The 12,671-nt window shown below is 40.2% G+C and overlaps 2 protein-coding genes across 2 annotated transcripts in view; both read right to left on the bottom strand.

Moving 5' to 3' along the window:
* LOC111332678 (endothelin-converting enzyme 1) overlaps nucleotides 1-12,671 on the bottom strand; it is a 19,393-nt gene extending 6,722 nt beyond the window's left edge. The window contains exons 1-10 of the mRNA XM_088735191.1: nucleotides 12,370-12,671; nucleotides 8,007-8,051; nucleotides 6,887-7,077; nucleotides 5,880-6,131; nucleotides 5,309-5,374; nucleotides 4,342-4,455; nucleotides 4,062-4,187; nucleotides 2,756-2,895; nucleotides 1,043-1,274; nucleotides 327-425 (exon numbers count right to left, since the gene is read on the bottom strand). Coding sequence (XP_088591317.1) covers nucleotides 327-425; nucleotides 1,043-1,274; nucleotides 2,756-2,895; nucleotides 4,062-4,187; nucleotides 4,342-4,455; nucleotides 5,309-5,374; nucleotides 5,880-6,131; nucleotides 6,887-7,077; nucleotides 8,007-8,051; nucleotides 12,370-12,538 — 1,434 coding nt within the window. The 5' untranslated portion in view covers nucleotides 12,539-12,671. The remainder of the gene's footprint in view (nucleotides 1-326; nucleotides 426-1,042; nucleotides 1,275-2,755; nucleotides 2,896-4,061; nucleotides 4,188-4,341; nucleotides 4,456-5,308; nucleotides 5,375-5,879; nucleotides 6,132-6,886; nucleotides 7,078-8,006; nucleotides 8,052-12,369) is intronic.
* Nucleotides 9,127-11,500, bottom strand: LOC148722596 (uncharacterized). Its single transcript, XM_088735205.1, has 3 exons — nucleotides 11,192-11,500; nucleotides 10,953-11,096; nucleotides 9,127-10,796 (listed from the first exon to the last, which is right to left on the bottom strand). The coding sequence occupies exon 3, from the start codon at nucleotides 10,552-10,554 to the stop codon at nucleotides 9,625-9,627; it is 930 nt and encodes a 309-aa protein (XP_088591331.1). The 5' UTR covers nucleotides 10,555-10,796; nucleotides 10,953-11,096; nucleotides 11,192-11,500; the 3' UTR covers nucleotides 9,127-9,624.

Here is a 12,671-nt window from a genome sequence, read left to right as displayed (position 1 = left end):
CACGAGGTTACTGTGATGTGGTTTGGCCTGTTTACTGGGAAGGGGGGAAGGGGGCATCTGTAAAAATTTCTCCTTTATTAACTTTAAACTGCCGCCGGCAGTCTGGAAAAGTCCCCCGCACAGTGTTGTAAAGCGCATTAGAGCATTTACATGGAAATGCGCTATAGAAATCGATCTATATTATTATTATTTTTTTTTTTATTATTAAAACTGTTATAAAGCTTTGTATTTAACAGAGCGCCGTACAGCTCTCGTATCTATTAGTATTCAAATTGTATAGCTACCAGTCATGTTCGCGAATTCCGATTTTAAGTACTTTAACATACCTTTGCCTTAGCCGATTGCTTTGTACTGGAATCCATCCAATCTGAGTCATCCAAATTATCAATAAAACTTTGGCGAAGGCGTGTAGTCATGTCCTTCACCTAGTTAAGGAAAAATGAATTAAGTATATATTTCAACACTCTTTAAGTAACATGTAAGCTAACAATAACTCCTGCTTAACAAATCTACAGTGGTTTAGCATGGTCTGTACTCTTATCGACAACGATATTCGTCATCACAGTGGTCAAATTCGTGTTTTAAATAAAGTTTATGTATGTGTGTATGTATGTACGTACGTACGTACGTATGTATGTATGTATGTATGTTTGTGTTTGTGCGTGTGAGTGTGTGTGTGTATCACGGTAGGTATGTATGTATGTATGTATGTATGATGTATGATGTATGATGTATGTATGTATGTATGTATGATGTATGATGTATGTATGCATGTATGGATGCATGTATGCATGCATGTATGTATGCATGCATGTATGTATGTATGCATGTATGTATGTATGCATGTATGAATGAATGTATCTATGTATGTATGTTGGTAGGTAGGTAGGTAGGTAGGTAGGTAGGTAGGTGTGCATGTATGTATTGTATGTATGTATGTAGGTATGTATGATGTATGAATGTACATCATGCGCAATAGTAATTCGCAGTGAAATACTTCGGTGTGATATAATTTTAAAGGAAAGACATTTAACCATCTCACCGTCGTTTTAGTACTTTCGTCAAAATTCGCGTCCACGTACAAACGACCGAGAGTAAAGCTCATTGGCGACATCATAATTTCCAGACAGTCAGACCATCTTTTATTTTCCGCTAACAATCCTGACACTGCTTTCAAATATTTTAATTTTGCTTGCAAAAAGTTGTCGGGCATTGACATCACATAGCTGTCAATGACACGCCACATGATGTAATCCTTAACAGTTTGTTTGTTTCTGCAGTTGGAAAAAAAAAACAAATGTATCGGTCATTATTCGTCACGGGGGGGGGGGGGGGGGGGTCGGGGGAAGAGGTTTGAGTCGAGTCGACCCAAGTTCCCTTGCTTTTTTACTCCGCCGCTACTACGCGCCATTTACTCTTTTGCTCCGTTTTACTTAGTGAACGCATGCAACAGGCTATTAGGCACCGAGTTATTAGGCACCAGACTATTAAGCAGCTGGCTATTAGGCGCCAAATTATTAGAAAACAGGCTACTAGGCAACAGGTTATTAGGTACCAGGCTATTAGGTACCAGGCTATTAGGTACCAGACTATTAGACACCCGCTGGCTATTAGGCACCAGGTTATTGGGCACCAGGCTATTAGCACCAAGCTATTGGGGACTAGACTGTTGGGTGACAGGCTATGAGGTAACAGGCTATTAGGCAACAGGCTATTAGGCAACAGGTTATTAGGCAACACGCTATTAGACACCAGGCTATTAGGCAACAGGCTATTAGGCAACAGATTATTAGGCAACACGCTATTAGACAACAGGTTATTAGGCAACAGGTTATTAGGCACCAGGCTATTAGACAACAGGTTATTAGGCAACAGGTTCTTAGGCACCAGGCTATTAGGTAACAGGCTATTAGGCAACAGGCTATTAGGCAACAGGCTATTAGGCAACAGGTTATTAGGCAACAGGTTATTAGGCACCAGGCTATTAGACAACAGGTTATTAGGCAACAGGTTATTAGGCACCAGGCTATTAGACAACAGGCTATTAGGCAATGAGATCATTAGGCAACAGGTTGTTAGGCGCCAGGCTATTGGGTGCCAGACTATCAGGCAACAGGTTATTAGGCACCAGGCTATCAGGCATCAGCCTATCAGGCAAAGATAAAGGCTGATAGTTTCGAAAGAAACTGTTTGGGGCTGCGTCGGTGGGGGTAACGAAATAATTTGGATAAATCAAAACGTCAGCTTTTGTAATCGTTACGGTGGCCAATTTACCATTTCAACTTTGTTGATATATCCAAATTATCAGGCAAAGAGATTATTAGGCAACAGGCTATTAGGCAACAGGTTGTTAGGCGCCAGGCTACTGGGTGCCAAACTATCAGGCAACAGGTTGTTGGGCGCCAGGCTACTGGGTGCCAAACTATCAGGCAACAGGTTGTTAGGCGCCAGGCTATTGGGTGCCAGACTATTCGGCAACAGGTTGTTAGGCGCCAGGCTACTGGGTGCCAAACTATCAGGCAACAGGTTGTTAGGCGCCAGGCTACTGGGTGCCAAACTATCAGGCAACAGGTTGTTAGGCGCCAGGCTATTGGGTGCCAGACTATTAGGAAACAGACTATTAGGCAACAGGCTATTAGGTAACAGGTTATTAGGCAACACGCCATTAGACACCAAGCTATTAGGTACCAGGCTATTAGGCGCCATGTCAAAGCTATAAAGCATAACATAGATTCTCTTAAGTTGTAATACTCACTTATTTTGGTATTGGCTCGCCATCGCTTTAAATACGTCTTTGTAAACGTCTGATTGAGGATAATAGACCTTATCGTACGAACTGAAAGTTACTCCTTGGTTGTAAAATGCAGAATTCAGGAAATCCGTCACGAAACTTGTCTGTAATAGGAAGAGAAGGAGAGTTATTTACCTTCGCAAAGGAAATAACTGCAATACCAGTTGTAAGACCCTACTTACAATGAAAATTTCATCCCGTCACGGAGCAATTGTCCCATGCGCCATGCGGCAAAAGGACATCTCTTCGAAATTGCACATGACGAAGATTTCAAGTCAGGGCCACTCGTACCATTGGAAAGATTACCTTGACGATTCGATTGAGGCTTTCAGGTACTGTATTTCCTTTTCATTCCAAGCTTTCGCCAATCTACAGATTTCCGTGACGATGCTCTAGATCACTGCCGTAGTTCTACGGCTGACAAGCGCATTGCTATGTTTCAGAGAATCGTCCGAAAGCGTCAATTTGAAAACTGAGCACATTTTAAGTTGAGATAGGTCTATTGTCCCTTTGGGCAAAGGGATGCCGCCGGAAGCAAAGATCTTTTCTTCACCGATTTATACAATAATTCACGATAGAAATTTAGATCAAACCGATAGGTACGATTTTTCCCTCCACCATCCCAATTATGGGTATTATGAGATACAATGAAATATATGAAGTTCATATATTTTGTACTGCGGTATTAGATACATATGATGCACGATCCTCGCAGTAGATAGCGCTATTTAAGCAATAGCGAAAATCAGACCTGAAAAAAAATCAGGCCTGTACGGGATTCGAACCACTGACCTCTGCGATACTAGTGCAACGCTCTACCAATTGAGCTAACAAGCCAACTGGGAGCAGGCCATTAAGTTGATTCGTAATAAACCCGTGAAAGTGATAAATGAGATACAATGAAATATATGAAGTTCATATATTTTGTACCGCGGTATTAGATACATATGATGCACGATCCTCGCAGTAGATAGCGCTATTTAAGCAATAGCGAAAATCAGACCTGAAAAAAATCAGGCCCGTACATTGTATCTCATTTATCACTTTCACGGGTTTATTACGAATCAACTTAACGGGCTGCTCCCAGTTGACTTGTTAGCTCAATTGGTAGAGCGCTGCACTAGTATCGCAGAGGTCAGTGGTTCGAATCCCGTACAGGCCTGATTTTTTTCAGGTCTGATTTTCGCTATTGCTTAAATAGCGCTATCTTCTGCGAGGATCGTGCATTATATGTATGGGTATTATGTCATGTTTTTCCGGGTTTACTCACTTCAAAATCTGAGTCTAACCAGAACTCTTCAATCGTCTGGTCCAAGTCGTCTAATGATCGCCCAGATCTGTGATGTTCCATAAGGGATTCTATTAAATCCTCAGACACTGTGTCAGGATCCACTGACTGAGAAAAAATTACAAAGAAACGGTTAAAGTTGACGCTTCATTTCTTTTTGTGACTATCAAGGTAAAGATACTTCGGTGGTCGTTCCCCCAGCAATAGAACCTGCCTTGAAATCCTGAAACTTCGTTGATCTGTAATTAAGTCAATAACCCACCTCAGCAATGCCGCTTTCAAAATCATATATGGCATCCATTTTAGAATCTGAAAAAGGCCCTCCTCCAAGCAGCTTGGCAATAGTTTTCATATAAGTCTTGTACGCCTCACGGACCTGTATATGGAGTATTTGAATTCCCAATATTAATCTTTGCATACATGGCTAACCATGCCAGTACAGTAACACAAAAGGCAACCAAGGAAAAGATGAAATTCTGACCCCTCACTGGCTCATGCAAGATAAAATATAGCCCTATCGCACCATTTTACGACTTTACAATCCCTTTGCCTGTAAGTAATGAACTCTGAACGGAAATGGCAACTTGAAAACTAGTTTAGTCTATTCACCTCGCCATTTCGATGAATAATTATATTTTTAGTTTTAAGGTTTTTTTTTTCGCCTTTTTTATCACGGTTTATCTGTCACCATTTTAATGAGGAACAGTCGACTGATGACTGAAAGTGTTGGAGACTTCATATTTCTGACTTGACGGAAAATTAATGGGACTGCTGGTTGCAGAATAAAATACGAATTTCTTCGTAACCTACGAGGCGTAGTAATGTATTTTATCATAGGGACAAGAGTTTTTATCGGGGACAACAACAGACGTAGAATCAATACGACCACTACATATGGGAACCGAGTGACGTATTTTCCGCTACGCTCACTAGTTAGATATTGTTCTCACCACTCAAAATTCATATCTTCTCGACATCGTGTAACATCCTACTCATTTGAAATTCTTATTCTTCCTACAGCTATAAGGTACATCTAGTTTCTTCACTATTGAATCTCTCAATGAGTTATTCTGGTATTACACGTTTGATGGCCCGCCTTCAAAATTTACAACAAATTTCACTTTCATACGAGAGTCCCAAAAACTCCAAATGAACCTGACCCTTGACAGAAAACGCCCTTAGATCGAGCCTTACAAGTGCTAAAAAAAATACTTTCTATATGTACCAACCTTTATACTGCGGTCTTTCTGGTCGAAATAATACTTAAAACTCATCCCCAATGAGGCAATATTGAGCTAAAAAAAAATGGATTAATTTAGTGATTTCCGTACAAAGTACTGGCGTACAAGCGCGGAAGAAATACTGGAAATTTCGCACAAAATTGTAATTACAAATCATATTTTTTTAAAGGAACCACATTAACCCAAATTTACCCAGGACAGTTGAACTGAACTTGATTCACTACTAGTGCCATCAACATTCATCAAAATAACCTATGAATTTGGTCCAGATCGTGGAATGTTTGGTGTATAAACAACAGCCGGTTCTAGAGGTAAACCGTTTAGCCTAGCTGACCTAGACGCCGTGCTAAATACTCGAAAAAATCCGAACCCATTCGGCCACTATGAAAAGATTTCGATCGTGCCTCGGTAGATTTGATGTGGCTCAGGTAGAGGACTGGGCCTGAACGTCCTTCAGTGTATTAATTTTGGAAACAGTCCGTATGATGAAAACGAAGCCTTTGTTTCCTGACGTAAAGGCATTGTGATAACTAAGACAAAACACCATCGCAATGCTTACATTAAGAATATGTTGACTGGAATCCTCGAAGTCTGTACCCACACTGGCCCGCAGCAACGTCTGAACGTTCAAGTCTCTCAAGACTCGCCCCATTTTTTCTGGCACTGTCCATGCATTCAATCCCTTTCCAGTCACTGACCAGCCACCATAAAGTTCTATCAGTTTTTCCAGGGGCGAACTTCCACGACTCTCAATGGCAGATGTGTTCAGGCATGAATCATAAATCTTGACGGTTTTCAAAATGAACGAGCTCTGGTAGGAATCACAGACAAAAAGAAAAATCAGATCACGAACTAAATAAGACAATTTCAGTAATTTAGTCACATAGGACCAAGGGACTGGTCAACATTAATTTACCAAAGGGAGACCCCCTTCCCCCTTCCCCCCTTGCTAATTAATTTCTATAGTCCCCCCCCTCATGCTCGGTTGGCGGAGACTGATCCCCCAATGTTCTCCCTGAAAACCATGTGGTCCTCCCCCCCCCCCCCCCCTTCTAGGCCAAACAAGTTTTCTGACTGGTCCTTAATATAAATCATTATTAAAAAGATTGATCTGCCTGTGACAGGTTTCCGTTGAATCAGTGCAAATCGCAAGGACCGCTAGGAAAACCTTCAGTGATTGGAAAGTCCCTCTGACGAAACTTAAAGGCAGTTGAACGGTAGGTGTCGTTTAAGCGAATATCCAGGTGACTGTTAGTGCTATTCACTCATTCGTTAAGCTCTGAGGGTTAACTGATTTGAAGTCTTCCGAGCCAAGAGGTGCCTTCGATTTTTTGGATCAGTGACAGTATCTGAGCAATTTCGCACTCACCCTTCCCTTCCCTGACCCAACATTAACCCTCACTTGTTATCAATTTACTGTTTTTGGGTTAGGGAACGGGTAGGTGCGTAATTCCCCAGATACCGACATTAATCCTGATATTTTTAAGGGTGAAAAATTGACGTAGAGTGAAGTGCTACAAAAATAACTGACCGTTGTTTATTAAACAAAGAGAACATATGTATAACCTGGTTGTATTTGGCGGAGGCATTCACCATCGCTTGTTGCAAAACTTTCATGTTATCGTCATTAACGATTGTAAAGCCACCGATGGAACTCTGATTTTCATTGAGCTGGTGCGTTTTGATGAATCCTCCACACGCGTACGCATAAAAATCGTCGCACGGATCTTTACTTGTGTCGATCTGATTAGAAATAACTTTAAAAAAGGAAACAATATTGATGACTGAGCAAAGGGTCGTCTACAGTTTCCGAGTCAAATTGGGATTGGTATCATTATTAGTTTTTTGTCGAGGGAGTAAAACTGTAGAAAGCGGAGAAAAACTCTTGGAGATAGGACGAGAAAAAAAACAACAACTCCCCCCTGATATGACGCCGGGAGGACTGGGCCACAACGCGGCAAAGCAGTTGTTTTTAACAGTGTAATAATTTGGATATATCAACAAAGTTGAAATGGTAAATTGGCCACCGTAACGATTACAAAAGCTGACGTTTCGAGCGTTAGCCCTTCGTCGGAGCGAATAGAGGAATTGTGGGTTGTGTGTGCTTTTAAAGGCAGAAAATGGAGCTACGTTATTGGTGGGAACATGGCAACGAGAAAAACACGAATAAATTAGTGGAATGAAAAGCGTTCGTTGATCCCTGTGGGATTTAGACTGCCGATTTGAAAGATGAGCTTTTGTTCAAGAGTTTTACGGCTTTCCGTGCTACCTAAGTGTAAGGAAAGACCGCAGATTGCCATATGTTGCTTAGAATGATTAGGTAAATTAAAATGTCTAGCGACTTGTCTCGATGTGTCCTTTTCATTCTTTTCCACGTAGCTCCATTTTCTGCCTTTAAAAGCACACACAGCCCACAATTCCTCTATTCGCTCCGACGAAGGGCTAACGCTCGAAACGTCAGCTTTTGTAATCGTTACGGTGGCCAATTTACCATTTCAACTTTGTTGATATATCCAAATTATTTCGTTACTCCCACCGACGCAGCCCCAAACAGTTTCTTTCGAAACTATCAGCCTTAACAGTGTAAGGTTACCGCTTCCATCATCCTTGGCCGGAAGGCAGCTCGTCGATTGAAGTTATCGATTCTGCTTCTATTCGCCATCTCTAGCATTTATCTCGCACCTACCTTTGGAAATTTTGTAACATTCCGCTGTCTTGCAAATGAGTGGTCCTAGTGGAAAAAAAGGAAGGAAAGAAAGAAAGAAAGGGATAAGAAAATACAGAATTCAAAGAAAGGCGAAACAAAAAAATTCAACCTGAGTGAGAGAAGACTTGTTCCAACACGATGTTAAGTCTCGTCACGCGTTGCGTCACGCGTGGCGTCGCGAGACCAAATGAGACTAAGGAAGAGAAGTTGCTCTAAAAAGCAGGTGACAAGTGTCTAGGAGCATTCGTAGGAAGAAGGCAATAATGTTAAGTCCGAAGCGAAGAAAACGAGTTACTCTGAAAATAAATAAATTTGGGGTAGAAAGGTTTACTAGGGATAATAGTAGCATTAAGTTTTATACTGGGTTTCCTACTTATGAGCACCTAATTGCTTTCTATGAATTTGTCAAGCCATCTGCTGAAAACATGACATACTGCTATGCTTCAGGTGTACTAGATAGCAGGCCATCATCGCGATCAATGCTTTTGATTGATGAATGCTTTATGTGTCTTGTTCGTATCAGACTTGGATTATTTCAGCAGGATCTTGCTGTTCGCTTTAATTTACACCCTTCATCAGTAAGTCGAAAGCTCACCACTTGGATCAACTACCTTTATTTTTTGTTAGCTTCTCAGTCCATTTGGCCAACCAGAGAGCAGATTAATAATTCCATGTCAGATGAATTTTTAAATCTCTATCCCAACACAAGAGTTATAATTGATTGTACAGAGTTGTATGTACAAACACCATCTTCTTTACTTTTACAATCGCAGCTCTACTCTGCTTACAAGAGTAATACAACATTAAAGGGACTTGTGGGAATATCTCCGAAAGGAGCCATTATTTTCGTTTCTAACCTATACACAGGTGCTATTTCTGATAGGGAAATAACCAGATGTTCTGGAATACTTGATCTTTTAGAGCCTGGTGACAGTGTCATGGCAGACAAAGGTTTTGAAATTGAAGACTTGCTACTGGTGAAAAATGTAACTTTAAATCTCCCTCCATTTTTGCAAAGTAAAAGCCAATTTGCTAGTCATGAGGTCAAAGAAACGAAAAGTATTGCCAAGTTACGAATACACGTAGAGCGAGCAATACGAAGACTGAAAGAATTTCATATTTTTGATTCAGATATACCTTTAAATACACTTGGGTCTGTCAATCAAACATATACCATAGCATGTTTACTAACAAATTTTCAAGGTCCACTTATTAAAGATGATGAGTAGTATCGAATAGATACAAAAAACCAAAAGCTATAATTAGTACCTGACTTGAGCTTCTTCATTGTGAACCAAATAAAAGTGACTCTTTTCGACATATGATAGAAAATCACTCTGACTTTCATTGTATTATTTGTAGAACTGTTATGGCTTCACTTGGACATAGGATGACAATCATTATTAAACTCAAAATTAAATTAATTTTTACAGTAATATCATCAAGGTTGCAAATAGTAATTAAAGAAAAAGGCATCAACTTTATCCTTTGCATTTTGAAAAAACTCTTTGTCATAATAAATTCTTGAACATACAAATGTACAGTCATCAATGTAACTAAAAAAGTCACACCACTGTAAGCCAGTGAGCCCCAGTTGTCATTGCACTTGGTAAAAATACTCATGTGTTGTCTTAAGAGAGTACTCATTTTGGGTATTCTTGGACACATACCTCACATTATCAAAACTTGTCTCACCCTCTTTTACAACTTTGACTTCCAATAATCCAAAAGGATCTAGTCCATTTTCAGAAGCAGCAATGTCAAATACTTTTCTGTCAGGACTACACCCTAACCATGGGCACTTTGGGTTGATGATAAAACCTGAAGGGAAAAGGTTGACCTTGTTTTCCTTAGCCTCACTTGCATAAATTGATGCTGCCTTTGGCTCTAACTCAATTCCTCGTCTCATAGGAGCTGTTGTCACATGTTTCGAAGGGTTGAGTTGCTCCACAAGCCTTTCAAAGTTGCTAACTCTTCTAGCCACTAAACCAAACTTGCTTGCTGTAATCCTCTTTTTACGCAGAAGATACCACAACTGACTTGAATTTTGTTGCACAGTTTTACTCTCTATGTCAATTGCAATATCTCTGTCAAGATTCAATGATTCCAGTGCAGCTTGCTTATCACTGGTTAAACAAATTGTGAAGGCATTTTCAAATCTATCACCAGAGTCTTCATAAGGCAAAAGTGGGAATCCTGCTAAAGTGAAATCATTAATAATGTAATCTTGCCAAAGCTTTTGCTGGTAGGACAAAACACTTCCTTTTAGTGCACTACCAAATTTTGTAGCCACAGTTTCTAAGTTAGCGAGATTATCTTGATGGGGAATACTAGCTATAATAGGCACAGGAGATAGTTTTTCAAAGGAAGTTGAATGAAGCAGTCCATAGTACTTAGATGGTGAATATAGAGTTGATTTGATAAATTTCGAATAATTTGCACCCATTTGAGGTTTCTTGACTAGGATGTCTTGAATTTGCTTTTGTTCGATCTTTTTCCCTCTTGGAACGCTCCATCGTTGCTTCATACTAGTACAAGTCAAGTCATCAGGCAGAGATCTAAGACCAAGTTGTTTACAGTGTGCCAGGTAGAAAAACAAAGCAATGATGTGGTGGCAGTATCCATCTATTCCAGCAACACAACTTCATTTCCCGCTCAATGATTTCTCTTTCAACTCAGTATTTGCTGAGATATTATGCGGGGACTCGGTTTTTTTCATTGATCGAAAGCATTTAGCTGTTATAGCAACATAGTCAGTCGTGTAACTAACTGAAAGAAAGAAAATATACGCTTATCAGAATCACGCATCACGAGCGGTTAAGAATTTAACAAATTGTTCCCTCAAAAAGTGTTACGGTCACTTTGTAACTTAAAATAAGAAAATATAAAGCTTTCATACTATATATTTCTGTCGTAAGTAAATACCTTTAATTTCGTGTTGATAGCCAGGTTCTGCGAAAAATTTGTACGCTTTCACTGTGTTTTGACATCCAGACTTGAGTTTGGCGTAAGTCTCGACGTCCGCGAACGTCAAATTTGGAATCAAAGACAAATCTTGAGTCCCATTATCTGCTAAGACAAGGATTGCTTTAAAATTTTCACTATTCTTCCGAAAATGTTCCAAGAAAAGGTAAGAGATTACGGCAAAAACTTGCGATAGTTACCCATTGTTGATCCTGCCATGTTTGTCTTGATGGTGCTCATTCGCAAAGTCAAAACTTCGTCAAAACTCTCTTAGTTCCGTCGAAAATCTCACAAAATTCACTATATGGTAAGCTTTGGCAATAATTATTTTCCAGTTGACAAAGAGACGGATTAGGATTAATCGTTAGAGCACTTTCAACACAAATAAGAGACACGCTTCAATACAAAGATAATAGCTGGTTGTCATGCAACACAGAGAATGGCTTGCCAGCCAGCATGGCGTTGCTAAGGGGAAATCGGTCACATGATCAACTCCTGCAAAAGGCCTATTAGTGGGTATTTACGTATTTATGACGACACTGTGATTGTTATCAACGACCAAAGTTCATAGTCTCCAAGATTGTCTCGTAAGAACCACTCTTAAATGATCACTTTCGACGAAGCTTTTCGTCTGCCTCGCAGTCTTTTTGAGGAGACAAATAAAGATTAACTCGAATGCTTGCAGGACGGTTTTACTATAATAATGAAAATAAAACAAAATCAAAACTTCTGAAGTATGTACAAATAAAAACGTTCACTCAAATTAAGTTGGCTACGAGTGAATGGCTCTGTCTCATGAAAGCGATCAACGGTGACAAATGACTATAGCCCATAGAGAAGAAGATAACAAGAAAAGTGAATAGTTCTTAAACACAATAACATGAGCAGGGAACAGAACAGATGGGCGAAGTTTTATAGGCTAAACGACCCCAAGTCGGTCGTTTTATAGGTTAAATGAACCCCTGACCAGACCCCAAAATCACACGCTGGGGCGGCCTGTGGTCGAAGCGGAAATTCTGAGCAAGCTGTGAAACACCACCACGATCTACCGCTCATGCTGAATATATTAAATAAAGTGATATATGACTGGCATTTTCTCCTCGCATCCGACCCAGACATCGATTTACTAATTGTGGAAGAGAATAACAGAGTTTGGCCTAAACTTCGTATTTTCTTTAAGGCATGTTCACAAAGTAGATCTAAGTAGCCCGGTATTCTGCATTTTTTGTAGATTTCATTTCTATGTTTTCTTCAAGGTTCTTAAGACGCTCTTAAGCTCCCAGATGTCCGGAAGGTTGGTAATTTTAGAATTTGCCACTCACGAACGAAAAAAACCGTGCACCATGAATGATTGATATATAAAAATGATTGAACTCACTCGTAAGAATGTAAACAGCTGCAGCAATTCCACCGATTATTAACAACGCCACCACAACTGCTATAATCACCAGTCGAGTCTTTCCACATTTACGCAGACGGTATCCTATACCGACATCATCGACGAGTTCCACCTTGTCATCCGCCGCAGGATTTTTCATTCCCCTCATGATAAACAGGTAAAGCCCTAAGAAGCGAGCTAACGATGAACAAAAAGTCCCCGATAACACGTGGAATAATATTTCGCTTCCACGCTCTGGCGCGAAGACCCACTTTGAGATAACTTGAGAGCGCGTCGGAATG

The sequence above is a fragment of the Stylophora pistillata genome, chromosome 10, assembly GCF_964205215.1.
Source record: "Stylophora pistillata chromosome 10, jaStyPist1.2, whole genome shotgun sequence".
Classification (NCBI taxonomy): domain Eukaryota; kingdom Metazoa; phylum Cnidaria; class Anthozoa; order Scleractinia; family Pocilloporidae; genus Stylophora; species Stylophora pistillata.
This window is presented reverse-complemented; position numbering and strand designations above follow the sequence as displayed.

What these genes read in the sequence shown, in the direction of transcription:
- LOC148722596 (XM_088735205.1), bottom strand. Translation starts at nt 10,554, where the DNA reads ATGAAGCAACGATGGAGCGTTCCAAGAGGGAAAAAGATCGAACAAAAG.